General features: G+C 38.9%; 3 protein-coding genes across 3 annotated transcripts; 2 read left to right on the top strand and 1 right to left on the bottom strand.

The window, feature by feature from the left end:
* The first annotated feature begins 433 nt into the window (after window positions 1–433).
* LOC101304919 (aspartic proteinase-like protein 2-like) lies at window positions 434–4,775 on the top strand. Its single transcript, XM_004289134.1, has 12 exons — window positions 434–717; window positions 794–914; window positions 1,040–1,467; window positions 1,583–1,739; window positions 2,229–2,311; window positions 2,403–2,499; window positions 2,675–2,747; window positions 2,862–3,065; window positions 3,419–3,543; window positions 3,676–3,777; window positions 3,856–3,953; window positions 4,279–4,775. The coding sequence occupies exons 1-12, from the start codon at window positions 434–436 to the stop codon at window positions 4,454–4,456; spliced, it is 1,950 nt and encodes a 649-aa protein (XP_004289182.1). The 3' UTR covers window positions 4,457–4,775.
* A 1,980-nt stretch (window positions 4,776–6,755) lies between these two features.
* On the top strand, window positions 6,756–13,637 carry LOC101302105 (U-box domain-containing protein 4-like). The gene is made up of 6 exons (XM_004287930.1): window positions 6,756–6,938; window positions 8,059–8,240; window positions 9,282–9,562; window positions 10,636–10,752; window positions 11,107–13,161; window positions 13,277–13,637. The coding sequence occupies exons 2-6, from the start codon at window positions 8,228–8,230 to the stop codon at window positions 13,328–13,330; spliced, it is 2,520 nt and encodes an 839-aa protein (XP_004287978.1). The 5' UTR covers window positions 6,756–6,938; window positions 8,059–8,227; the 3' UTR covers window positions 13,331–13,637.
* A 198-nt stretch (window positions 13,638–13,835) lies between these two features.
* LOC101301813 lies at window positions 13,836–21,820 on the bottom strand. The gene is made up of 10 exons (XM_004287929.1): window positions 21,707–21,820; window positions 18,058–18,124; window positions 17,722–17,975; window positions 17,143–17,476; window positions 16,417–17,064; window positions 15,852–16,292; window positions 15,580–15,774; window positions 15,449–15,502; window positions 15,260–15,322; window positions 13,836–15,179 (listed from the first exon to the last, which is right to left on the bottom strand). The coding sequence occupies exons 1-10, from the start codon at window positions 21,733–21,735 to the stop codon at window positions 15,096–15,098; spliced, it is 2,169 nt and encodes a 722-aa protein (XP_004287977.1). The 5' UTR covers window positions 21,736–21,820; the 3' UTR covers window positions 13,836–15,095.
* Window positions 21,821–24,770: the final 2,950 nt, after the last annotated feature.

Here is a 24,770-nt window from a genome sequence, read left to right as displayed (position 1 = left end):
TCTTTAGCCTATGCCAATTCGTCAGAATATTTTTTGTAAAGATGGAGTTCTGATAGAAATCATGAACCAAATTACACAGGTTCTAAATGAAATTTTGCCAAATGCTGCCATATGTTTTCTGAAAATTTATGTTTGAATTTGTTATTTTGATCGCTCAAACGCTACAACTAGTTTTCGTGAGTTGCATTCGTAACCTCTCTCCTGCATGCGCAAGCAACTTAACACCTATTTTGGTTGCAGGGTCTACTTCAAAAATAAAAAAAATAAAAAAAAATTGGAAAAAGAAATTAGAAAAATATTTTTTGAATGTGAAATTTGGTGAGCAACGAAATAAGAGCTTTGGTTTCTTCTTCTTCACTCAAAGCTCCTCTCAGCTTTCTTCTCTGTTCTCATTTCCGATCTGAAACTGAAACCATCTCCGGCTCCACCTCAAATGGCGGAGGAGGCTTCGCCGGCGCACCTCACCGTCCTCTTCACCTTCTTCGTAACCTTCATTATCGATTTCATCCATGTCTCGGCCAATCCGAGCATCCCTGCTCTTCTTCTCCACTCACTTCCGGTCCCGGCGATGGTGCTACCTCTCTACCACTCCACTCCCGATTCCTCCTCCTCTTCTTCTCCGACGACGTTCAATTCGCGTCGTCACCTTCAGGGATCCGAGACCTCTCAGCGTCCCAACGCCAGGATGAGCCTCTACGACGATCTCCTCCGCAACGGGTACGTTTCTCCGTCGTCGTTTTATTTTCTAGGTTTTTGCGTTTGAATTGAAATCGGTGTCGTTTTTTTGGATTAGGTACTATACGACGCGGCTCTGGATCGGAACGCCGCCGCAGATGTTCGCTCTGATTGTTGATACTGGCAGCACCGTCACCTATGTGCCTTGCGCTTCTTGTCAACAGTGCGGTAGACACCAGGTAATACTATCTCTGAATCAAAAGCTCAAATTCAATTTTAGCTAATTTGGATTTGGTATTATTAGAATGTAGAATTTAGGTTTCGTTTAGGTGTTGATGTTGTGAATTTGGAATGTGTTGATTAGGATCCTAAGTTTGATCCGGAATCGTCGAGCACGTATCAAGCTGTGAAGTGCAATATAGATTGCTCTTGTGACAGTGAGAGGGTGAACTGTATATACGAGAGGCAGTATGCCGAAATGAGCAGTAGTAGTGGTGTGTTGGGGGAGGATGTTATATCGTTTGGGAACCGGAGTGATCTCAAGCCTCAGAGGGCGGTTTTCGGGTGTGAGAATGTGGAGACCGGTGACCTGTTTAGCCAGCCGGCTGATGGGATAATGGGATTGGGACGTGGTGATTTGAGTGTGGTGGATCAGCTTGTGGAGAAGGGTGTGATTAGTGATTCGTTCTCGTTGTGTTATGGTGGGATGGATATTGGTGGAGGTGCGATGGTTCTTGGTGGGATTTCAACTCCTGAAGAGATGGTCTTTACGCAATCAAACCCTGGACGAAGGTGTGTTGTTTAGAAAACTTTGTCTCTCGCACATGTAGTGCAGCAGGTCCAATTTGATAAAAGAAATACAATCTATACATCTCACGCATTTACTCTAGTTTCGGGATGGCAACAGTCCATACTACAATATTGATTTGAAGGAGATACATGTAGCTGGGAAGCAATTGCAGCTGAATCCAAGCATTTTTGACGGAAAACATGGAACAGTCTTGGATAGTGGAACAACGTACGCTTACCTCCCGGAAGAAGCATTTCTAGCATTTAAAGAGGCTGTAAGATTCTCTTCTGCCCTTGTGGATTACTTTCAGAGTTTAGGACTTAAATAGTACTTCAAAATTTTTACAATACCATATAATATGATATTCTGGTGATGCTTAACTTTATCCGCTACTATCAGCTTTTTGAAGTGATATACTCCTCTTGAATATTTATTTTGTTGTGCAAATGGTCTTCTAGAATGTCCAATGAGGAAAAATGGTAATAAATTGTGAATATAATATAATTAATGATATGTATGACCAATTAGAAGTTCAGTGGTACATCTAAGTTGTAGTTAGGGTAGAAGAATTTGCAGCTCCTTAACTGCATATGAATTTTTGGCATTGTTTCTTAAGAATTTCCTTTCTGTATATATTTTTGGTGTTCCTAGGTTTAGTTCTTTCATTTATTCCTCATACCTAAGCTGCACACCAATAGTACTGTCAAGATCTCAGCTTCTAACCTAATTTCTGTTTTCTTCTCCTCCTTGAATGTGCATGTAGATCATGAAGGAACTTAATTCACTCAAACAGATCAGTGGCCCTGATCCCAACTATAATGATATATGCTTTGCCACTGATGGAAGGTATCACATATTATTGGAAACTGAGAACTTAATTGATTGTTCTACATTACTTGCCTTTATGCAATTAATAATTTTCTCGATTTTAATTCAGTGATGTGTCCAAACTTTCAAGCACCTTTCCACAAGTTGACATGATATTTGGCAATGGGAAAAAGTTTGGTCTATCTCCTGAAAATTACTTATTCCGAGTGAGTGGCTGAAACTTTTAAGGTTTTAGTTAAACCGACCCCCTTTATTCCTGAATACACTTGCGTTTGAAATGTAGCAAACAAATTGTAATATTTTATCATGCAATCTTGTGAGTATCCATTGGTTGCTTGATGTCACTAATTGATTATTTCTCTACTCTATTAAACTATGAAGCATTCCAAAGTCCGCGGTGCTTATTGTCTTGGCATTTTCCAAAATGGAAAGGATCCAACTACACTTTTGGGAGGTAGATGATTTTGCAACTGTTCCTCAGTTCTGCACATCTGATATCTTGTAGTACTTTTCCCGTTGACTTTCTACTTTCAATTAACTGTCATGTTATCAATGATGTTTATGGTAGGAATTCTTGTTCGCAATACTCTTGTAATGTATGACCGTGAGCAGTCCAAGATTGGCTTTTGGAAAACTAATTGTTCTGAGTTATGGGAAAGACTTCATGTATCTCCTTCACCTCTACCAATGCCTCCTACTTCAGAGGAAAACAATCCAACTGCCGAAGCACGGCCTCCAGTAGCTCCGTCTGGATCGCCATATGTTCTTTCAGGTAGCGCGGGCTACAGAATTTCAAGTAATTTTTTTAAGTGTTTAACCTGGTTTGGCACTAAGGTGCTCAGCCAATGTTTTCAGTATCAAGTTCCTTCATTGGCTGGTGTGAATAACTCTTTTTTTTTTCTTGACCTGAAAAGTAAATAATTTTGTTTGTATTAGTATTGTTGCTGTCATATTCATGATAGAGTATGTCAGTCTATAACTCAAAATTCTAAACCTCAAAATCAGTTTGTGAATTTTGATTTTATGCTGCATTCTTTCTGAGAAAAAGACATATCATGCTATCTTCCATTTTGATCTGTTTCTACAACTGTCTATTAAGTTTGCCTTGTTAACCTTGACGTACAGGAGACCTCCACATTGGACACATAACATTTGACATGTCTTTGAACATCAGCTACTCAGATCTGGAGCCCCACATTACAGAACTTGGTGAATTCATAGCTCAGGAATTAGAAGTTAGCACTTCACAGGTCAGGGAAAACCATTAAATTTGATTGATATTACTTCATAGTTCCTGGCTACTAGTTTAATACTGCTGTATATACAGATAGGGAGATATTTTATTAAGTGTTATAGTTGCTAATTTGAATGGATGTTCTCAGGTCAATATGGTGAACTTTTCTCCCAGTGGAAATCATTCCATTATTAAATGGGACATAACCCCTGCAGATTCTACCGAGTACCTTTCTAATACAACAGCTGTGGTAAGTAAGCCTGTAGAATTGCAGCTACTGTCTACCAACTTTGTTACTGCTTGCTTGACGATTTAGCTCTGCCCACAGGCTATTATTTCCAAGCTTGCTGAACATAGGTTGCAGTTTCCCGTCATGTTTGGTAGTTATCAGTTGGTTGGATGGAAGGTTGAGCCCAAGGCAAAACGGTAACTTATATTTCACTCCCTTTATCTGAGATAACATTACGTTATCATGCATATATATAAATAAGATAGTGACGCTCCATCACACAGAGAACTAGTGCTAGTAGATGATTTATAAACTATTTTAAGAGATAGGATGCAATGGTTATATTCCACAGACCCACAGAGAATAATGATGATTGATAAGATGTCATCATGTAATGGTGCATGACCAAAGGCCCATCTGCCTTTTGATGTATTTAGAAATTAGAATGAGGAGCTGTGGATCAGATAACAGTATCACAAGTAGAATTACCTCTTGATATTTTGATATTCTGAAATTGCACAGGACATGGTGGAAGAAGAGTCATGTGGTGGTTGTAGTGGTTGTATCAATTTTAGTCGTTCTTGTTGTTGGATTATTAGTTTCTGGATTGTGGCTTTTGTGGAGACACCGACAACGGATAGTCCATCCATACAAGCCTGTGGATGCGACTGTTACAGAGGCAGAACTCCAGCCGCTATGAAACTCCGAAAGCTGCCTTTGCTCGGTGGTTGATGGAACAAAATGCCTGCCATCTGCATTTTTAACTCACATGACAACAAAATTATCTGGAATCATGAAGTACGCCAAGTGATAAAGATTATTGTTCAATATGATGAATCATTCTTTGCAGACCCGAAGAAAAGGATGCTCATAATTAAAGCCTAGACAGTAGAGAGGTATAGATAGAAGTCATAGAACTACTCACATTTTGGTTCTGTAAACTTCATTGAATTTGTATGTGAATAGCTGTAACAACATAAAAGTGAATCAAAATTATGCCCAATAAGGCCCCCTTTTTGAGCTGTTTATCTTTCTATTCTATTCTTCTTTTATTTTCTTCAGCTCCACTAGGTGATCTAGAATATTTGTTATAGCTATTGTCAGCTTGTCACATTCTATCATGCTTATAGAATTTTCTTCGTTTTAGATTTGGTCTAATGATTCACAGATTGTTCTGTGGCATCACAAGGAGGATCCCTCTTTTGAGGTAAAAATAAGGTACGGTAAAGCTTAAAACTCAAGTAATGTGACCGTAATAATGTCGTGTCACATCGAGTAAAAATACATCAAATATACCGGATTGGATGTATGATACAGTAAATTAAATTGTTTCAATAATATTATTCTCCACAACAATATTAGATTTTTGATTTTATCCAAATGAAAAAATATATTAGATTGTTGACCAATGTCCTTTCGCACATCCAATGAGCCAAAACCTAAAGAAATTGTAGCTAACAGGACAACAAGAGTCGTTGGAATGAGTCACCTAAAACAAAGTTCGAAGAAGCTTCTGAGAATAGAAAAGGAACAAACTGCATAGTTGACATTTTGAAGCCCTTGCTGCCATCTTTCTCTAGCTTTGTTTGGCAAAGAAGAATCTTCTTCTTCTTCTGGTCAAAATTATTTCCATTGCAGAGGGCATAAAATCCAAATGGCGGTCAAAGTCTGAAATTTTTGGTGCCATTTCCGAAAAGTGAAAACATAGGAAAGCCAAATTTTAGTATATCATTGATCTCGGAGCCCTTCTAACGAGGACATTTATAACAAAGACTAGTTGAAGACTTTACAGATTCACCTACTTTTTGATTTTATATCTGCATCTTCACCGTTCAGTTTATAGATATTTATGAGTATATCATTTCTGCATATTTTCAGTCATATTCTTAAGCTTGAACGGTTTATGTTTGACAGATTAGGTTCGTCTACTAATTTGATCCAGTTAAATACATTAACAATCATCAATTCGGCTGAAATTTTGTAGAAATAATCTACTCATATAGACTTAAAAACTGAACGGATGAGATGTCAAAATGTGATCGGAAAAAATGTCTTTTAAACCATTAATCGAAAAGCCCTCAACTCGTCCTCATTAGAAGGGCTTCCGGATTGATCTTTTATGGCCACCAAATTCTTTAAAGGAAAGTGAACCTCCAAATTTGGTATTAAGATATATTTAAAAAAAAATTAAAGTAAATGAAACAAATTGGAAGATTTTTATAAAATTTGGATGTTGGAATGGAACTTCCATTTTTAACCTGTATGAAAAATTACAGTGAGTGGTGACTGAGACTTTGAACGAAAGAATGAGAGAGCATGTAAATGATATCCCTGCCATGCGGTTGGACAGCAAAGCAAGAATTATACATTATTGCTAAGAAGCAAATGGAACATAGCTACTTTTCTCAGTTTTCTGTCAGTTCCAATTATTTGGGTCTTGTCTATTTATTTTCATTCATTCTCAACAATCTCAAATGATTACATCCTTGACTAGTGCCATTGATCCCCTTACAGAATGCTAGACTGTCCTTTTCTTTTTTGAATCACAAACCAGCAATCCAATTCAAACACAAGTTTGTATTATAATAGGTAAATTCATAATCGTTATAAGTAAAAAAAAAAATCTTTTATATTGTAAGACTTCATATCCACGAAATGACAGAAAACAAAAACACGTATATCATATATAGTTAAAATTTCTCACATTTGATGCTAAAATAAAATTAGGATGTATTTGTCTTGCAAAATAGCCAAATACAAATTGAAGAGGAAATATTTTCTTTAAAAGAGACCAGAAGAAATGGCAAAGGCCCCGGCCGTTTTGGCGGCTACCCAAATGACTTCCATTTCCAGTCAAAAACCTCTCCAAACACCAAGTTGCCTATACAGTAGCCGAAATGACCAAACTACCCCTCTAAGTCCCCAACGAGCTATAGCAAAACTGGCAGCAGCAGCTAAACTCTACTGTATATAAATCTCTTCCAATTCCAAAAACCTAAATTGAAAAATTACTAAAAAAAAAACCAAACCCCTCTTTCACAAGATTTTCAGAGACACAAAACTGGGCAGGGAGAGAGAATTAGGCAAACGCTTCCGGGTGAATACCCTTTTAGAGAAAGCTGACAACTTTGGCCTTGACTTCTTCATTTGCTCTCTGGGTTTTTCGTTTTTCCCAAATCAAGGTACGATTTTTATGTTACTTGTTCAGCTTTCATCTCCAGCTTCATCTGTTTACGGGTTTAGAATTGTGGGGAGGTTTGTGGTGTGGTTGGTTTTGGTTGGTTTGCTGGTTTGACTGCTTGTTTGACTATCTGGACCTGCATTTGAGCTTTGATTTTTGATCAATTTTGGTTTTTTGCACTGTGCTTAGCTTTTGTGGGAGCTTAATTGGAGTGTGTTTCGTTTCGGGGAATGGAATCCCTTTCTGGGTCTACTGAGTTGTATTCGAAATTTGAGTTGTTTTTTTTTTTTTTTTGTATTAATGATCACGCCCAGATAGATAGTGTATAGGAAAAAGTTTGTATTCTTTTTGCTAAGTTTGTAGTTGAATTTGTGGATGGGTGGGTAGTGTGAAAAGACATGTTTGAGATTGAAAGTGAAAAGTAGAAAATTTTGGGTATGAGGATCAATGCTTTAGTGTTCTAGACTTCTAGGCTTATGGTTCTTGAGGACTTCTAACTTTAGATCATGGTTACTGATTTGGTGAAGCTTTTATCCGAGGTAGGAAGTGGGAGATGGTTATGATTTGGAGTTGGGTGCTGTAATTGATTAACGAAAATTGGAATTCGGAAATGATTATTTGTCCAAATGTTGTACACATGTCAGAATGTATGGGAGGGTGCAACAGCATGTTTGAGGGACATCCAACTTTGTATTTAGGGAAAAAGTCTAGATAGGAAAATGACTACTATTCTTTCCTCATTCATATTTATGATGATTGGAATTTATAAACTTCCTTGGCGGTAGACTGAGTTTATGTGTTGGGTTGGAAAAGGAGGAAATAAAAAGCAGGGAAGATATCTTTGGTGCATATTTGTCATATCTTTTCCATATGTTCCATGTGGATAGGTAGATGGGATAACAAGGGAAGCATTGCGGAATGAGGAAAGTGCTCATTACTTAGGTCTCTTCATGTAGGAAAGCTGACAGAATGAATTTGTGAGGAAATTGTTTAGGCAAAAAAAAATTTGAGGTCATGAGGGGACATTTGATGATTTGAAATGTCAATATTACATCAACTATGTTACAATATATATCTAGCTCATATTTTGAGTTTTTGAGTTTTGGTTTCTCTTTTTGCAGGGTTCACTCATTTTGGATATTTGATTTCGAAGATTTGGTTGTATTGCTTGATAGTGAGTGTACGTAGATTTTCTATGGGTGTTAAGAAGTCTTTTCGCCATTTTTATGGAATATGGATCTGAAGAATCAGAACTGAGAAAGATTGCTTTGGTGTGAAAGTTGTGTATTTATGGTGAATAAAGGTGCATTCTTTCTTTCTTTTTTATTTTATATTTCTTATTACGAGTAGAATTGAAGATGTACATATTGGCGTGTTCCTCAATAATATGATCCGCTTGTTGAGATTATGCATGTTTGACAACCAATACAATATAGGGGGTTTTACTAGAACTGTTGCTGTACTTATTTCTTTTCTAGATTAATTTAATTTTTTTTTTTTTTTTTTTGGTAAAATTTCTAGATTAGTAGTCAAGTGAATGAAGGCTACAGTATCCCAATCACATGCCAAGCCAACTAAAAATCTAGAAAGAAATAAAGAAGAAAACCAAAGTTGGTGAATTTTACATGTAAAGCAAAATGTGTGTATTATTCTAAAAAATGTAATAACAAGATAGCTTATTCAGGAATATGCTTGAATAGGCCTCTACCCTATTGATTGCTTCTTTATATCATAAATTTCATTCTAATTTATTTTCTACATAGGATGTATGACGAAATCTTATATACCCTTGTCTGAATAATGAAGGGTCCTCAGTTTCAAACAGATAGGCAGCTTCATCAGAGGTGTTGATTAGCATTAGCTTGCTTCATCTTCATAGTTGCGTATTCAGTATGCTTGAGCAAATTAGATTACTTAACTTATCCAGAAATTTTGATGAATTAAGGATTAAAACCAAGTGCATATTTGAGATTAAAAAATTTTAAAATTTTGACAATGAGATTTGTTTTAAAGGATGGGCACCGTGTACCACTGGAAATTTGTCAGTTTACCTTGGTGCAATCTTTTTGAGTTCAGACTTTTCCTGAGGATTAAATTTGTGGCAAGAGTGGTAATTAGTGTTGCCTTTTTCATATGTCAATTCCAGTGTTTAGAAAGGTCTACCCTTTTGCTTCAACTTACATATGAAATCAGTTTAATCATTTTGTCATTGTCAATATGAAATATGCTATGCATGCCTCTGCTTTACTAGTAATCTGTTTTCTTTTTGTTCTGTTCCTTCCCTTGTAGATAGATTTTCTGAATCTTATATATTAACATGGGTGTTCTTATTATATTGACACAGGTGGGATGGAGATCTCAATGCTCAAAGCACTTCTTAATAGCATCTCCTCTTTTTTCCATTTTTCATCCCATGAGAACATAAATGTGGACCCTGTTCAGAAGTACTACCAAAAAGCAGAAGAGATATTAAAATTGTTGAAGACTGTACTTGATGCCATTGTTGATTCTGAGATAGCTTCTTATGAAGTGCTTAATAAGCCATTTGAAGAACTGGGTCACTATCTTGAGGAATTGAGGGAGCAATTTGAAGACTGGCAACCATTGTCGAGTAAAGTGAATCTTGTAAGTTACTACACAATTCAGTTGTAGTCTGTCATGAATAATAATGTAATTTTACCGAGACTGACCTCCCATGGTCACAGGCTCATGTCGTAAGTTAGACCAAGTTGAAGTGCGGTTAAGCCTTTAGTTAGAATTAATAGGGTTTCTCCCCACCTGTTGTTAATAGAGATTTATCTATCTTTCTTTTCTTGTTACCCTATCTTTGTTCCTGTGTTTTATCCGTACTTTAAAATCTAAAACCACATGCTATGTGGCTTATTCTCCTGTTTTACTTGCCTGTCATCAGATTTGCTGATTGTGTTTCCTTTTAGGATTAAATTCAGTTTGCCCCCTCGTACTTTAGGTCAATAATCAGTTTGGTCCCATATCTTTTTTTTTAATAACGTTGGTCCTTGTACTCTCAAAGGACATCATCTAAGTCCAAAATTTGAATTTTAGTGCAAAAATGGGTGAGTTTGGTCCTTGAAAAATGACTTTTTTTTATCCTTAGAATGTTTATTTGCCCTATTTGTAGATTAAAAAGCTCAAATGTGGATCCCCATGTCAGTTTCAAGTCAACAAATAATATTATTTTTGAAGCCATATTAAAATTTTGGACTTAGTTGATGATGTTTGAGAGTACAAGGACTAACGTTATTTAAAAAAAAGATATGAGACCAAACTGATTATTGACCTAAAGTACGAGGGGGCAAACTGAATTTAATCCTTCCTTTTAAGAGTATCAAAAGTTTTGGTTTTTGAGAGTCGAATTCAAGAAGGTTTATCTATAAATGTGAATACTCGAAGTGTAAGCCACTCCAATCTTTGCCTGGAACTCTGCATGTGTTTGTTTTGTTTTGTTCTTCTTCTTTTTTTGCCTTGTGCCTGTTTGCTTTTAGGCAAAATTTGTATGGAATTCCGAAATGATAGATCTACTGCACTATCATTAGTGAGAGAGACAAGATTCTCTGAAATTATACACTCTTGTCCACTTATGGCCCAAATTAGATAGTGATAATTTTAGTTCCCCAAGGATAGAGATGGATGTTGTGTTTCCCAAGTGGCAATCTCTAACGATTTTCTCTTTTGTTTAGGTTCTGCAAGTTGAATCATTGATTTCAAAGATTCCAACGTGTAGCCTAGATGTCTTTCAGCTGCTGAAGACTTCCGAGCAACATCTTCCTGATGAATTGGGTTCAGCATCTCTTGAGGTATGAAATGTGTGAGACAAGTGATTAATTCTCTACCTTTATTTATATTTACAGTAGAGCATGCCACTCAGTTGCTTCAATCTATCACCTACTAAAAGTTCATTGTTAGATGAAACATCATTTGTTAGAAGGTGAAATCACGGTGTTTATTTTTAGTTAGCGTTGTTGGGGTAGGGTAACATGTAATATATTTTCTGGGTATAAAGTAAACAGTATCAACTAATAGAGCTAAAAATCCCCACTTAGATAGTGGAATCTTAGCACTAAATTTTTGTAATGCCAGTGAAGTAATTGATATCATTTTGGTGGATTTATCATTTTATGATGTCTAAGACTCACCATGGTGGATTGCAGCTCTGTATACAAAAAGTTAAGCATATGAGCTATGAGAAAACATCAACTGTCATTAAAGATGCTATAAGTGTTCTAGTGGAGGGTGTTGGGCCCAGCTCAGAGATCCTAGTGAAAATTGCCGAGGGCCTAAGCTTGAGGTCGAATCAGGAGATTCTTATCGAGGCTGTGGCTCTTGAAAAGCTGAAAGAGAATGCTGAACAATCTGAAAAGATTGAGGAAGCAGAGTATATTGAGCATATGATAGCCCTCGTGACTCGTATGCATGAGCGTCTAATTACGATAAAGCAGTCTGAAAGCTGCAGTGCAGTTCCAATACCTGCTGATTTCTGCTGTCCTCTCTCTCTGGAGCTGATGACAGATCCAGTAATTGTGGCATCAGGACAAACCTATGAGAGAACTTTCATCAAGAATTGGATTAATCTTGGCCTCACAGTTTGTCCTAAGACACGGCAGACTTTAGCTCACACCAATTTGATTCCTAATTACACTGTAAAGGCACTGATTGCAAATTGGTGCGAGTCAAACAATGTGAAACTGCCTGATCCCACAAAGTCTATGGACTTAAATAAGCCAACACACCTTCTTGGACATGCAGAGCCTGGTGTGCCAAAGGACTCGCCTATTCATCCTCGTTCTAGGGTCAACCCATCGATGTCACCTGACTCAACTCGGTCTATGGGTTCCCCCACTAAAAACTTTATCTCATCTGGTGGAGTTCATCGGGGAGGAAGGTCTCCATTCCATCCTCGTTCCGCATCAGAAGGTTCCTTGTCTGGTGTAGCTGGAAATGGGCAGGTTTTGGATGTCGCAAGAATATCATCGACAAGTTCTGAAGATAGATCTGCCATTATAGATGATAGGACTACAGATCTAGTGAGCCAACAGTCTACATCACCATCCAGAAGTGAATTTCCTATTACCACTGAAGCCAACCAGTTGTCGCAAAGCCATAATAGAAGTGCCTCAGCCTCCAGCATACTGTCTAATACCAATGGTCCTCGAGAAACTACATTAGATGCCAATGGGTCCTTACAGACATCAGGTAACTTGTCAGGCTACAGCAGTGATGCTTCTGGGGAGTTTAAATCAGAACAACAGGCTGCTACCCCTCAACAGAGAGAACCTGAGTTGCCAACCAGAATGCCGGAGGCAAGACCACGTAATCCAATGTGGCGTCGACCTTCTGGGAGCTTAATCCCAAGGATGGTGTCGCATCCACCTACTGAAACAAGACCCGATCTTTCTGGACTGGAAGCCCAAGTTCGGACTCTGGTAGAGGACTTGAAAAGCACTACACTTGATACTCAAAGAGATGCAACATATGAACTCCGGATGCTTGCAAAGCATAATATGGATAATCGGATTGTTATTGCAAACTGTGGGGCCATTAGCTTGTTGGTGGAATTGCTCCGTTCTACAGATTCTAGGGTTCAGGAAAATTCTGTCACGGCACTTCTTAACTTGTCAATCAATGATAACAACAAAACTGCAATTGCTACTGCTGATGCAATTGAACCTCTGATTTATGTCCTTGAGACAGGGAGTGCTGAGGCTAAGGAGAACTCAGCCGCCACTCTCTTTAGCCTTTCGGTGATCGAGGATAACAAGGTTCGTATTGGAAGGTCAGGGGCTATTAGGCCTCTAGTTGATCTACTGGGAAATGGAACTCCTAGAGGGAGGAAAGATGCAGCCACTGCTTTGTTTAATTTGTCAATATTCCATGAGAACAAGGCTCGGATTGTTCAAGCTGGTGCTGTAAAGTACTTGGTGGAGTTGATGGACCCAGCTGCTGGAATGGTTGACAAGGCAGTTGCTGTTTTGGCTAATCTCTCTACAATTCCGGAAGGAAGGACTGCAATTGGTCAGGAGGGTGGGATCCCTGTTCTAGTTGAGGTTGTTGAGTTGGGTTCTGCTAGAGGGAAAGAGAATGCAGCTGCTGCTCTTTTACAGCTCTGCACAAATAGTAATAAGTATTGCAGTATGGTGCTCCAAGAAGGAGCTGTCCCGCCGCTAGTCGTATTGTCACAATCTGGCACCCCAAGGGCCAAAGAAAAGGTATGATACTCTTCATGTTTTCTATGGTTGCCTCTCTTTCAGCCTAGTTATTAGACTTCACCGCAGATTGTGCGTCTTATGGTGGTGTTTAACCAAGTCTTTGGTTTTCTCGCAGGCTCAGACGCTACTTAGTTACTTCAGAAACCATAGAAATGCCGGTAGAGGATAATTGCTGAAATATAATCTTTGCTGTCAACAGAGGTTGTTAATGTATAAATTGTTGGTGCGAATAATTCATTTGAAGGTCTTGTGTGGATTTAATGGGATTTTAGAAAAGAGGAAAAACAAATGGTTTATAGAGGATTTGAATCTCTCCTGTAAAGTATTTGTTATGTGAATGTTGAAAAAAGAAATGTATACCTGTGAGTCTAGTTGTTGAACAATTCGTTACTGTTGATCTTACTCCTTAGGTCATTTGATGTAGTTACAATGTTACATTAATATATTCACCCCCATCGTGGTTTCATTGACATTTTGACAGGCATTTTTGCTTCAATTAGAGCTATTTACTGAGTATCAAACAGATGCCAAATACCAGAAATAATTTTAATTGATTCCGATTTCAATTTCCAAATAAAGTTTTTCAGAGATTTTTATCATGCTATATAACAGAATTGAATTTCTATTAACAATTACTTAACTATCAATAATCGATTATTAAGTCCGGAGTATCTGATCAAGCAGTGTAGTCTCATTTTTATAAGTGAGTGGACCTGGAGTTGTTAGTGCAATTGTGCAAACTGTGGAGCCATAAGCTTGTTGGTGGAATTGCTAAGCTCCACAAGAAAACTTCAAAATAGGGTACAAGAAATTGTGACAATGCTGTCACAGCGCTTAAATTGTCGATCAATATTGACAGTAGGAGTAGAATTGCTATTGCTGAGGCAGTTGAATCCTGATTCATGTACTTGAGAGTGGGAATGATGAGAACTTCAGCTGCCACATTGTTTTGCCTTTTTGATGATCCAAGGAAAACATGGTTCGGGTCGGAAGTTCCAGGGTTATTAGGCCTCCAGTTGAGTTACTAGGGAAGGAAAGAGTTCTGGAAGATGCAGCTACAACATTGTTTAGTTTGTCGAAATTTCGTGAGATCAGGGAACAGATCATCAAGCTGGTGCTGTGAAGTACTCGGTGGAGTTTGTGACGCATCCAAAAGCTAGAACAGTTGACCAGGGGCACCAGGCTGTTGCTGTCTTGGCTACGTTTTGCAAGTCATGAAGGGAGGATAGCAATTCTTGAGGAAGGTGGGATTAGTGGTCTAGTTGAGGTAACTGTAGTTTCAGAAAGTGGCAAGGAGAATGCAGGTGCTGCTCTTTTGCAGCTCTGCACCGATGGTGAAAAACAATGTAGTATGGTGCTTCATGAAGGACTTTGGTGGTATTGTCACAATCTGGCACCCCAAAAGGGCCAGAAACGAGGTCTTGCTTCCCTATATGTTAGTCTTTCAAGTTTCAACTGGTACTTCTGTTTATGATCTTTCTGTTTGACATGTTTCAGTTTTGGAGTGTGGGAAGCTGCAAAATGGGTTTGCATGAGTTCATGAACGTACAGAGTTCACGTCTCGAAGTGGCTGAAACTGCTTAATTTGACAACAGACATAGTAGAGGAACACATTTACCTCCCAGTGCATTTCAAGACAATGGAATTGTAGAGTATTTTCTTACTAACTACTGAATCTGTTGGTCAGCAACACAGAAACTAGCTGTTGGAGTGTTTAACTTCCAGAATTTCAACTTTCATTCAATCCCCTTATCACTATAGGGCTCCATTGGAAAGGCTTTGCACTGATGTGTAACCTCCTAGGCTCCAGAATAGTGTTATCTACTGAAGCAACCTGAGTACCACTCGGTTTCTGGTCCAAAACTCAACCATCCCATATGATCCTTTACTATTCCAATATATACAGTGCAAACAAACACAATTCTGCTCCTAGATCAACCTCCCAGACAGCAAGAAGGCTGTAAACACTGACCATAACAGTGCTCTTCTGCATAGTCACTCGATGCAAGTAAGTTGGCCTGCATAAGTTCTTATAGAATTTAGTCATCCCCAAGTTAAACCTTCAACAAGTAATGACGGATTGCAAATTACATTTTACCTTGATAATCTCCCACTTGGAGCTAGGACGGGTAGCAGTGGCTAATATACTCATGTTAAAGTGCTGTTAAGACAACATACAAAAGGTAGCAACTTTTATGTGAGTGGGTTTTCGTAACAGAACATTTCCTAAACCCAGTGAAGATAATTACAAAACTAAATAACTAATCACATTGCATCAACAACTCACCCTGAAAGGATCGCCTCTTAAGGACTGCACGAATATTGAACTTCCTGATTCATCCTGCAAAGACGCTATGCTGAGCATGGGTGCTTTAGATATTTAGATATGACAATCACAAATCTCATGTACTAATTTACCTCCAAATAAACATCTCGAAGCCGCTTTCCAGTCTGAGCACAACAGATGCGAACCACGTCCTCATCGCAACTTCCACTGATGATATAGTCCCTTCCATTCATGTAATACGACCGTGTATAGTTATGAGGATTTCCAGTCGAAGCTATCTCAAAACTTGTGTGCAGCCTCCCATCTGCCACCAAAAGTTGCTTAACCTGGCAAGTGACAACTAGAAATTAAGCCTCCAAATTCAAAATCGAAAAACCACCAGACCCTGGTAATAGATGTGTACCTCGTTGTCAACAGCTGAAACAAGCAAGTAATGGTCATCAGGAGAAAAGCAAGCCATTACATTTCCTCTTGAGCTAGAAGCTGTATAGCAAGGTTTCCTTATGCTCTTTCGCAAATCCCACATCTTCACATCATGGTCAAAGGATGAAGTAGCAAACAAATAAGGGGAATGGTGTGTGAATTTGGCAACATTGATTGGTTCTTGGTGAAGATTACTGAACAATTGTAAACGCCTTCCACTGCCAACATCGTATAGAGCGACGCCTTTGGAGTATCCACTAGCGAGAAGCTGGTCATCGGTTGAATTTACATGAAGAGAAGTCAATTGCTCGAAATCTTCAAAAGTCGCACCACTAGAGCTGCAACAAGAGTCTGCAACTTCTGGTGACATGTTATTCAAGTCGAGTAACTTCAAGGAACCATTATCTGAACCAGCAACAAGCTACTTGTTCAACACAGATGAGTAGAACAAGAAAATAATAAGAATTAAAACCAGTTATGCTTTGACTAGATCTGAAACATAGAATAGACTGTTAATGCATAGTTGCTTACAGGGTATCACATACCTTGGACGGCGACTTGTTGAGCCAACAAAGTCCCAAGATACTACTCATTGCTCCAATGCATGGAATATAACCAACCGTCTTCCCGTTTTCATGGTTAGTAACCACTACTTCACCATCCAGAGTTCCAAAAACCATAAGACTTGGATTTGATGGATGATACTCGAACTGCCTCGGACGAAGCTTCTTGTTTTCTGCTTTACATGTGTGGTTGAAATTAGATAGTGGATGTAACAGTGGCCAAGTTGAGGACCCAAGTTTGGCAGCACAAAGCGACCTCAAGAAAAAATTCTGACCATTTCGATGAGGATATAATTGTTTTGGCTTGAATGGTTTCTGGAAGTGTATACCGCTTGTTCCCATTTCACGCTTATTCAAAACACTAACAACACTTTCTTTGTGCAGTCTCTTATAAGGTAGATATTCAAAGTACTTTGCAGATTTCATCTTGGCCAATTCTCTCTCTGTCGTTCTAATAGGAAAATTATCTAGAACTTCCAGACCAGGCAACGAAGATATGATGTACTCCCGGTAATGTTTCTCAAAGCATATGGGTGAAGGATGATGAGTTACAAAGTTCTTTAATGTATTACTCGCATTTCTCCAGGCTTTCTTACCCGCACTTACAAGGGTTTCATCTTTTTCTTGACTCTACAATTTGCCAAACAAACTGTTAGTTTAACTACTTAAGTTGTCACCAACAAATAACAGTTTTGGCTGTATTCTTACCTCAGTCTGCAATTTCTGTTGCCCTTCTAAACCAGGACAGGATCCAGTTCCCTTGCAACATAAACAGCTTTGGAACCGTAGTTCTAGCAAACAAGGAAGTCTTGACAGAGCACCAGTCGTGGTCAGGAGATTGGAAATTCTTGTCTCACAAATTGAGAGACGCGTCAAATTTGGCATGCAAGAAAAACAGTCCCTTCGCAAGCTACCGAGTGAAGTACAAAAGTCGAGATTAAGGGTGTGTAGTCGCAAAAAGCTTCCAACCATGTCGAGTTTCTGGATATGAATAGACCTCAAGTTGAACACTTGGCAAGCCAAAGAAACCCGACAAAGATCCCTGTACAGAATCCAAAACAATAATAAGTCATAAGAGTGTTTCATATAAGAAAGATGTGCACTTCATCAACAAAAGCATTCCAAATTTCACAATCATGTACTGAAAAAGGAATGGCAGAATGAACATTTCAGTGCATGACAATATTATACAAAGAGGTGAATTAATCTGTGTATCAAAGACATATTCTTAAGTGTCATTTGTGAATGTGAAAAATGAACAAGATCTATAAAATTCTGGATACAGACCGCAGAAATTCTTTCCCCACAGACAAATCCTGGAGATCGACAACTCGAAGCTTTGCACTGATTCCATTCATCAAATCCACAACACTTTCTGTGCCCAAGTCACTATGGAATTCCAGAAATAAGTCAACTGCATGAATATGAGATGAGTCACTTGACATAAGCACATCCTTTAGTGGCAAAATGTCAGCATCCTTAAGCTGGTCTAACGAAACTGTTATGCTACACTTCTCATTCTGAGAACTTTGAACTTTGGCCTGGACAATATTAACAGACAAACAGAAAGTTATTACTAAAACTGGATAGAAGATTTTTTATTTTTTTTATTTCGAAGAGTACCTCTGTAAACCATGAGAGAACTGCTGAATTGGGTTCCACCTCATGCTTTCTGCAAGAATTAAGGTACCTACATATAGAACAAGAATTACAGAATCCTTCATAAAAAAAACTAAATAAACAAGGTAAAAAAATCCTGGGTAAAGTATTAACAAACAGAAACAAATTACGCATCAAGGCATTAAACAAACACGTTAACGAACTCCATGAAAGCATAACACTCACACGCATGTGTTCTGTTTGAAATGGTATTGCAGCTTCACACTCAGACTTGTAAATTTGTAATATACTAGAGTCAAATGTCAACATATTAAATTCTATCTTATCCCTAGTCCATGGGTTAGACACTGAAAGTTCTCCAAAAACCTATAGATCTCCTTCATTTGAGGAAGAGGAGTATCACCAGCTCCGAATCTATACACTTGCTTATCAATCTCAATCACACTGTACCCAGGGACCTTTCTCAGACCGATACCTTTCATCATTAATCTCACATTTCCAAATTCCTCCCAGTTCCCTCCTTCAGCATATATGTTAGAAAATAAGGTGTAGTAGCCAGTGTCATCTGTTGTGATATCTAAAAGGTCCTTTTCAATGCTTTTAATCAAATCCATCCTCTGGTGGATTCGGCAACCATTGAGCAGGGCGCCCCATATGCTGGCATCAACAGAGACTGGTATTGATCTGATGATATCATAGGCTCCATTCAGATCACCTACTCGACTTAGAAGGTCAACTATACATGCAAAATGTTCAGCATTGGGCTCAATGCCGAAATCCCTCATTGATCTAAAATATAACCTACCTTCTTCAACAGCACCTGCATGACTACAAGCTGAAAGAATATTCATGAAGGTAACCTCATTTGGTTCGATTCCAGTTTCTAACATTCGACTAAACAGTGATATGGCTGCATGTATCTTGCCATGCATTCCATACGCAGCGATCATGACACTCCAAGAGACAACACTTCTTTCTATCATTGTATCAAATACACCTTGAGCTGATTGAAGGTCACCACACTTAGCATACATGTCAGTTAGAGCTGTATCAATAAAAAGATCTTTCCTCATACCAGAGGTTATGAGCTTGTGGTGAACCCATTTTCCCTTTTCTAAATAACCTAATTCAGAGCAAGCTTGAATAACACTTAAAATCGTGACTTCATCAATCTCAAGATGGTTCAGGTAAATTTGGTCAAAAAGACTGATAGCCATGACAGAGTTACCACTGCGAGAAAATCCAGAGATCATAGAATTCCATGTTATGATACCAGGATGTTTCATCATGTCAAATATTACGTATGCTGAATCTACAAACCCACATTTTGAGTACATATCAATTAGTGAGTTCAACACAAACTCATCCAAATAGCCTCGTTTGACTATATGACCATGTATCTGATGCCCAAGCTCTAACAAACCCATCTTTCCACAAGCTGCGAGAGCACTTGACATGCTGAATGAATCTGGCATTAGTCCTTGGGCATGCATCCGCACAAAGAGTAGCAATGCCTCTCTCAGAAGACCTTTCTGACAGTAAACTGAAATAATTGTATTCCACGGAACAACATTTCTGCCACCAATCATATCAAGAATATTCTGACAATAGCTTACTCCCCCTATTTCCGCATATAACTCCAACAATGCAGATCCTACAAAATCAAGGTCAGGGTCTACACCCTTTCTAATAACAAATCCATGAACAGACTTCCCTTCTCTCAGCAAGCCTAACCCAACACAAGACATCAATACACACATCAACGTCACAGAATTCGGCTCCACTCCACACTCTTGCATCCCACCAAAAATATCCATCGCTTCCGCGTAACAACCACCTTGATTGTAACACGAAATCATCGCGGTCCAACACGCAGTTCCCCGACAACCTACATTACTACGAAAAATCCTCTCCGGACTCTGCAAGTCACCACACTTACCATACATTGTAATCAGCGAACTATCCAAAGACTCATCCTCCCTAAACTCCCTCCTAACAACATAACCATGCACCGCCTTACCTCCCCTCCACCACCCCAGCTTCCCACAAGCCTCGGCCACACCCAGCATTGTAACCGAATCCGGCACAACCCCTTCCCCCACCATCCCTCGAAACATCTCCAACCCCTCACTCACCTCCCCATTCTCCACACAAGACAAAATAACCGAGCTCCACGACACGGCGTCTCTCACAGACATTTCATCAAACACCTTCCTGGCATCCTCCAACCGCCCCAGCTCCCCATACAAAGCAACCAACGCCGTCTCGACAACGCAATCCTCATCATACCCGCATTTCACTATCCTTGCATGGACCTTCCTCCCAAGGATCAACTCCCCGCAGCCGGAACATGCCCTCAAGACGGAAGGGAAGATGAACCGGGTCATGGGGATTAGGTGATGGAGCATTTGGTGGTAGAGGGAGATGACGTGGCGGAAGTGGCGGTTATAGAGGAAGCATTTGATGAGGACGCCCCACATGAAGGGGTCGGGGTTGGGGAAGGAGCGGAAGAGGTGGAGGGAGGAGTGGAGGGAGCCGAGGTGGGAGTAGGACTCGATGAGCTTGGTGGAGGCTTGGGGGTGGAGGTGGAGACCGGAGACGAGGAGATGGGCGTGGAGTTGGGTTAGTTTCCGGAGGGTTGTGCATGACCTCAACAAAGGCATGTACCGCGTCATGGCTGATATCTCGGCATAGGGTCGTTTTCGAAGCAGAGAAAGCGTCTGTCTTGGAACAAAAGCTCAAGTCTTTACGGTTTTTACCGGAGCAGACTCAAAAGTCCCAGACAGTCAAAATTTCGATTTTGTGTTTCAATTTTCCGAGCTAGTGAAATATGTTTTTTGTTTTTCTTTTTATTTATTGGAAAATGAACGTCTCTAACTTTATTGCTAGATTTGTCGCGACTCCCGAACTGATCAGATCCGAGATACAGTGAAAAAATAAATTTATAAGTAGTAAAATTATGGTCTTTAAATGGATAATTACAACGTCACACTCACACTCTTAAAGTTTCGAAATTACTGATGTGTCTTGTGAGGGATATCTTAGTAAATTTAAGACATTTTGTTCATATTGGCCGCTAGTCATCTTCCCTTCTTACAGAAACCAATCCTGATTTTCTCTTTGATTTGCAATATGGATGTTGTAGAGGTCTTTTTTTTTTTTTTTTTTTTAATGAAGCTAGAGGATCTTGTTTGTAACTTGTTCTTTTGTATATCAAAGAAGAAAAGTGTTGATTTTTTTTTTGAAAAGAAGAAAAATGTTGATGATAAAGTCTCAGCTAATTAGAATATTTTACAAACGACTTGATTAAGTACGTGACGGAATCTTCTGAATTCTAGGCAAATTGGATATTGGTCAAGGAAAGAAAACAATAAACAATGGAATCTGGTTGATCCAGGAGTTACTGAACCTCTCGAATCTGTTTGTCAACCAACAAAAGTGATCGACAAAACAGAGCTCAGACCCAAAGATGAAATTAGAAAAGTTTCATAGCTAAACAGATGATCTCTCTAAGAAGAGCTCATACCAAATTTGCCAAAACAAAAACATGGGTATCTCTAAGCAGCAAGAATGATCTGTTGTTATTAAGCAACTCAGACAGCAAAAACAAGCAGAGAGAGAGAGAGAGAGAGAGAGCGAGAGAGATCCATACCGAGCTTCTAAGGTGGAGGAGATAGCCATGGCAATGGCTTGCTTGTTCTTGCTTGCTTGATAGTAGAGTTAAAGTAGTGCAAATGCGATAGTTTTGAGTCAGTGTGGGAATGATTGAGTTGGTCGGTAAACGGAATGGGAAGCTTCGGGAAAATAAGGTAGAAGACAAGTCGTGAGAAATGTGCTGATGAGAGGGAGTGTGTGTGTACGGAATATAAGTGGGAAGAAGAGAGAACCACATGTCGAAAGCAAAGATAAGCACAACCACAGTTCCCCATCTTCATCCGGCCCCCTTTCTTATTTTGTGTCCATTATTAGTAATCTGATTCGTCGAACATTGATCTCTTCGAATTTCTTAGTTCATCATGATGTGTGTTTGACACACATACTTTGATCTATATCCAATTATTACACTTGATGTCTATAGCCAGTTTTTTCTTTATGTCTATATTACTTGGAATATATGTTTAAGAAAATAAGATTCATGTCAAATTAGTCTATGTAATGTCTTTGTGCATTGTATCCTCTGTAGATAGAAATACATTATTTTCCCAATGTTCTTGCTTAAATTCTCTTTGATCATGAAACCTTGAAGCACGTTATGAAACATGAATTTCTAGCCTAAGCTCTATAGCCAAGATCCCCAGAAAACAAAAACCTGAAACATGTTGTCAATCTTGAAGCTCTATCCCTAGCTCTATACCCAAAAACCTATGACACAAGAACCAAAAACATTCTATCAAGCCTGAAGCTAGCTCTAGTTATAGCTTTGTTCATGAACCGTGGTCTAGTTAGTTAGCTAGTCTAATTAATAATGTTGAGATCATGTATTCAATTCTAACTAACATATGTGAGTTAAGGTATTTTAATAGATTAATTAAAAAGAAGAAGCTCTAGTCATAGCTCTATAGCCAAGAACCCTAAAAAACAAGAACCAGAAACACGTTATCAAGCATGAAGCCATAACCCTAGCTCTATAGCCAAGAACCCCGTAAAATATTAGAGAGAATACAACATCGGCAGCAATCAAGCCTTAACCTAGCATTCTGATTCCGATTTTGATTTGTAATTACTTTGTAATCGAGGGTAATCGAGGCTTAGCTGCAATCAGTTTAGATATGACATATATTTGTTGTAAATGCTCTTAACTGTCTTGGTGTAACAACAACATATTTGTTGTTATATAATCTGTAATCTTGTTCAAAGAAAGAATGGAAAATTACTTTCTACATGTTGTGGGTTGTAAATGGGTTTTTCGTATCAAAAGTAACTCTGATGGCTCTGTGGAACGGTACAAGGCACGTCTTTTTGCCAAGGGATTTCACCAGCAACAAGGTATTGACTACGATGAAACTTACAGCCCTGTTATCAGGCCAACAACTATTTGTACAGTTCTTTGTCTTGTTGTTTCTAGAGGTTGACCATTTCGTCAACTCGACATCAAGAACGCATTCCTCCATGGTTATCTCTAAGAAGATGTGTACATGACACAACCACCTGGGTTTGTTGATCTCTCTTGGCCCTCTCATGTTTGCAAGCTCCATAAGGCACTCTACGGACTAAAACAAGCTCATCACGCCTGGTTTCACCGCATGAGCTCGTTTCTATTATCAGTTGGGTTCCGACTCAGTAAAGCTGATTCTTCAATGTTTATCTATCAACATGGCTCGCACACCATATACTTTTTAGAAATGAAATTGGTTTAGTCCATGTGGTTTGAAGTTGACATATGTTCAGTCATTGTGGTTCTATTTTAATCTGAATGACACTTAAAGTCACGATTTTCCTTCCACATGATCATTCCGTTAATTTTCTCCGTTAAAATGCTGACGTGGCCATTAAAAACATTACTGGCAGAGTTCACCCAAACCAAGTCAAGTATGCTCATGACATCCTAGTCAAGCATGACTTGTTACTCAGCAAACCTGTTAGCACACCCATGTCTGCTAAGTCTCTTCTCAACACCAATGATGGGGTTTTACTTGATAATCCTATTGTGTTTTGCGAGATAGTTGGCTCATTACAGTATCTCACCATTACTCGCCATGACATTGCTTTTGCAGTTAATTTAGTGTGTCACCGTTTATGAGCAAGCCCCGTGTTCCTCATCTCATTGCTGAATCAAGGAAAATATATTTCTATAGTATCATTTTATATATCAAAGGCACATTGGATCATGGTTTGTCTTTCAGTCCTCAACAACAACATGTTCATCTCTCTGCCTACTCGGATGCTAATTGGACTGGCTGTCCTGACTCTCGTCGCTCCACTTTTGGCTATCTCATTTATCTTGGTAGCAATTTAGTTTTCTAGCGCTCTAAAAAGCAGCCCACCATTGCACATTCAAGTGCGGAATATGAATATCACTCCCTTGCTCATGCTTGTGTCGAAACCACCTGGTTAGGCTTCTTACTATATGAACTTGGTGCTCATATTCAATTCCCTATCATTCTTTACTGTGACAACCTTAGTGCAACCTACATGGCATCCAATCTTGTCTTCCATGCCCGCACAAAACATATTGAATTAGACTATATTTTGTTTGGGAAAAAGTATCACTTGGTAGCCACCATGTTCACTATGTCCCTTCTGTGGATCAACTTGCTGACCTACTCACTAAACCACTACATAACCATCAACATCTTCTCCTCCGTACCAAACTTGTGCGTCCAAAACCGCCCAGTTTGAAGGGGGATATTAGAGAGAATACAACATCGGCAGCAATCAACTCTTAACCTAGCATTCTGATTTTGATTTGATTTGTACCTACTTTGTAATCAAGGCTTAGTTGCAATCAGTTTATGTCTGACATATATTTGTTGTGACAACAGCATATTTGTTGTTATATAAGCTGTATCTTGTTCAAAGAAAGCAATGAAAAATTACTTTCTACATAAAGCAAGAACCAGAAACACGTTGTCAAGCATGAAGCTGTAGCCATAGCTCTAGCCAAGAACCCTAGAAAACAAAAACCAAAAATTTTGTTTCCCCTGCCGTGCGTCATCTTCCCTTGACAAACCAAAAAACAAAAGCATAGACCGCGTTCAGAAAGTTCGGGTCACCTT

Source organism: Fragaria vesca, linkage group LG1 (genome assembly GCF_000184155.1).
Source record: "Fragaria vesca subsp. vesca linkage group LG1, FraVesHawaii_1.0, whole genome shotgun sequence".
Classification (NCBI taxonomy): Eukaryota; Viridiplantae; Streptophyta; class Magnoliopsida; order Rosales; family Rosaceae; genus Fragaria; species Fragaria vesca.
The sequence above is the reverse complement of the archived record's forward strand: the minus strand, read 5'-3'. Positions and strand labels throughout refer to the sequence as shown.

Coding starts and splice junctions, on each gene's coding strand:
- LOC101304919 (XM_004289134.1), top strand. CDS start 434: ATGGCGGAGGAGGCTTCGCCGGCGCACCTCACCGTCCTCTTCACCTTC. Junction 3,544..3,675: donor TAGAAGTTAGCACTTCACAG/GTCAGGGAAAAC, acceptor GGATGTTCTCAG/GTCAATATGGTGAACTTTTC. Junction 3,778..3,855: donor TTTCTAATACAACAGCTGTG/GTAAGTAAGCCT, acceptor CTCTGCCCACAG/GCTATTATTTCCAAGCTTGC.
- LOC101301813 (XM_004287929.1), bottom strand. CDS start 21,735: ATGGCTATCTCCTCCACCTTAGAAGCTCG. Junction 18,125..21,706: donor TCCTCCACCTTAGAAGCTCG/GTATGGATCTCT, acceptor TTCTATATGTAG/GTACCTTAATTCTTGCAGAA. Junction 17,477..17,721: donor GTGGGGAAAGAATTTCTGCG/GTCTGTATCCAG, acceptor GATTCTGTACAG/GGATCTTTGTCGGGTTTCTT.
- LOC101302105 (XM_004287930.1), top strand. Junction 9,563..10,635: donor TGTCGAGTAAAGTGAATCTT/GTAAGTTACTAC, acceptor TCTTTTGTTTAG/GTTCTGCAAGTTGAATCATT. Junction 10,753..11,106: donor TGGGTTCAGCATCTCTTGAG/GTATGAAATGTG, acceptor GGTGGATTGCAG/CTCTGTATACAAAAAGTTAA.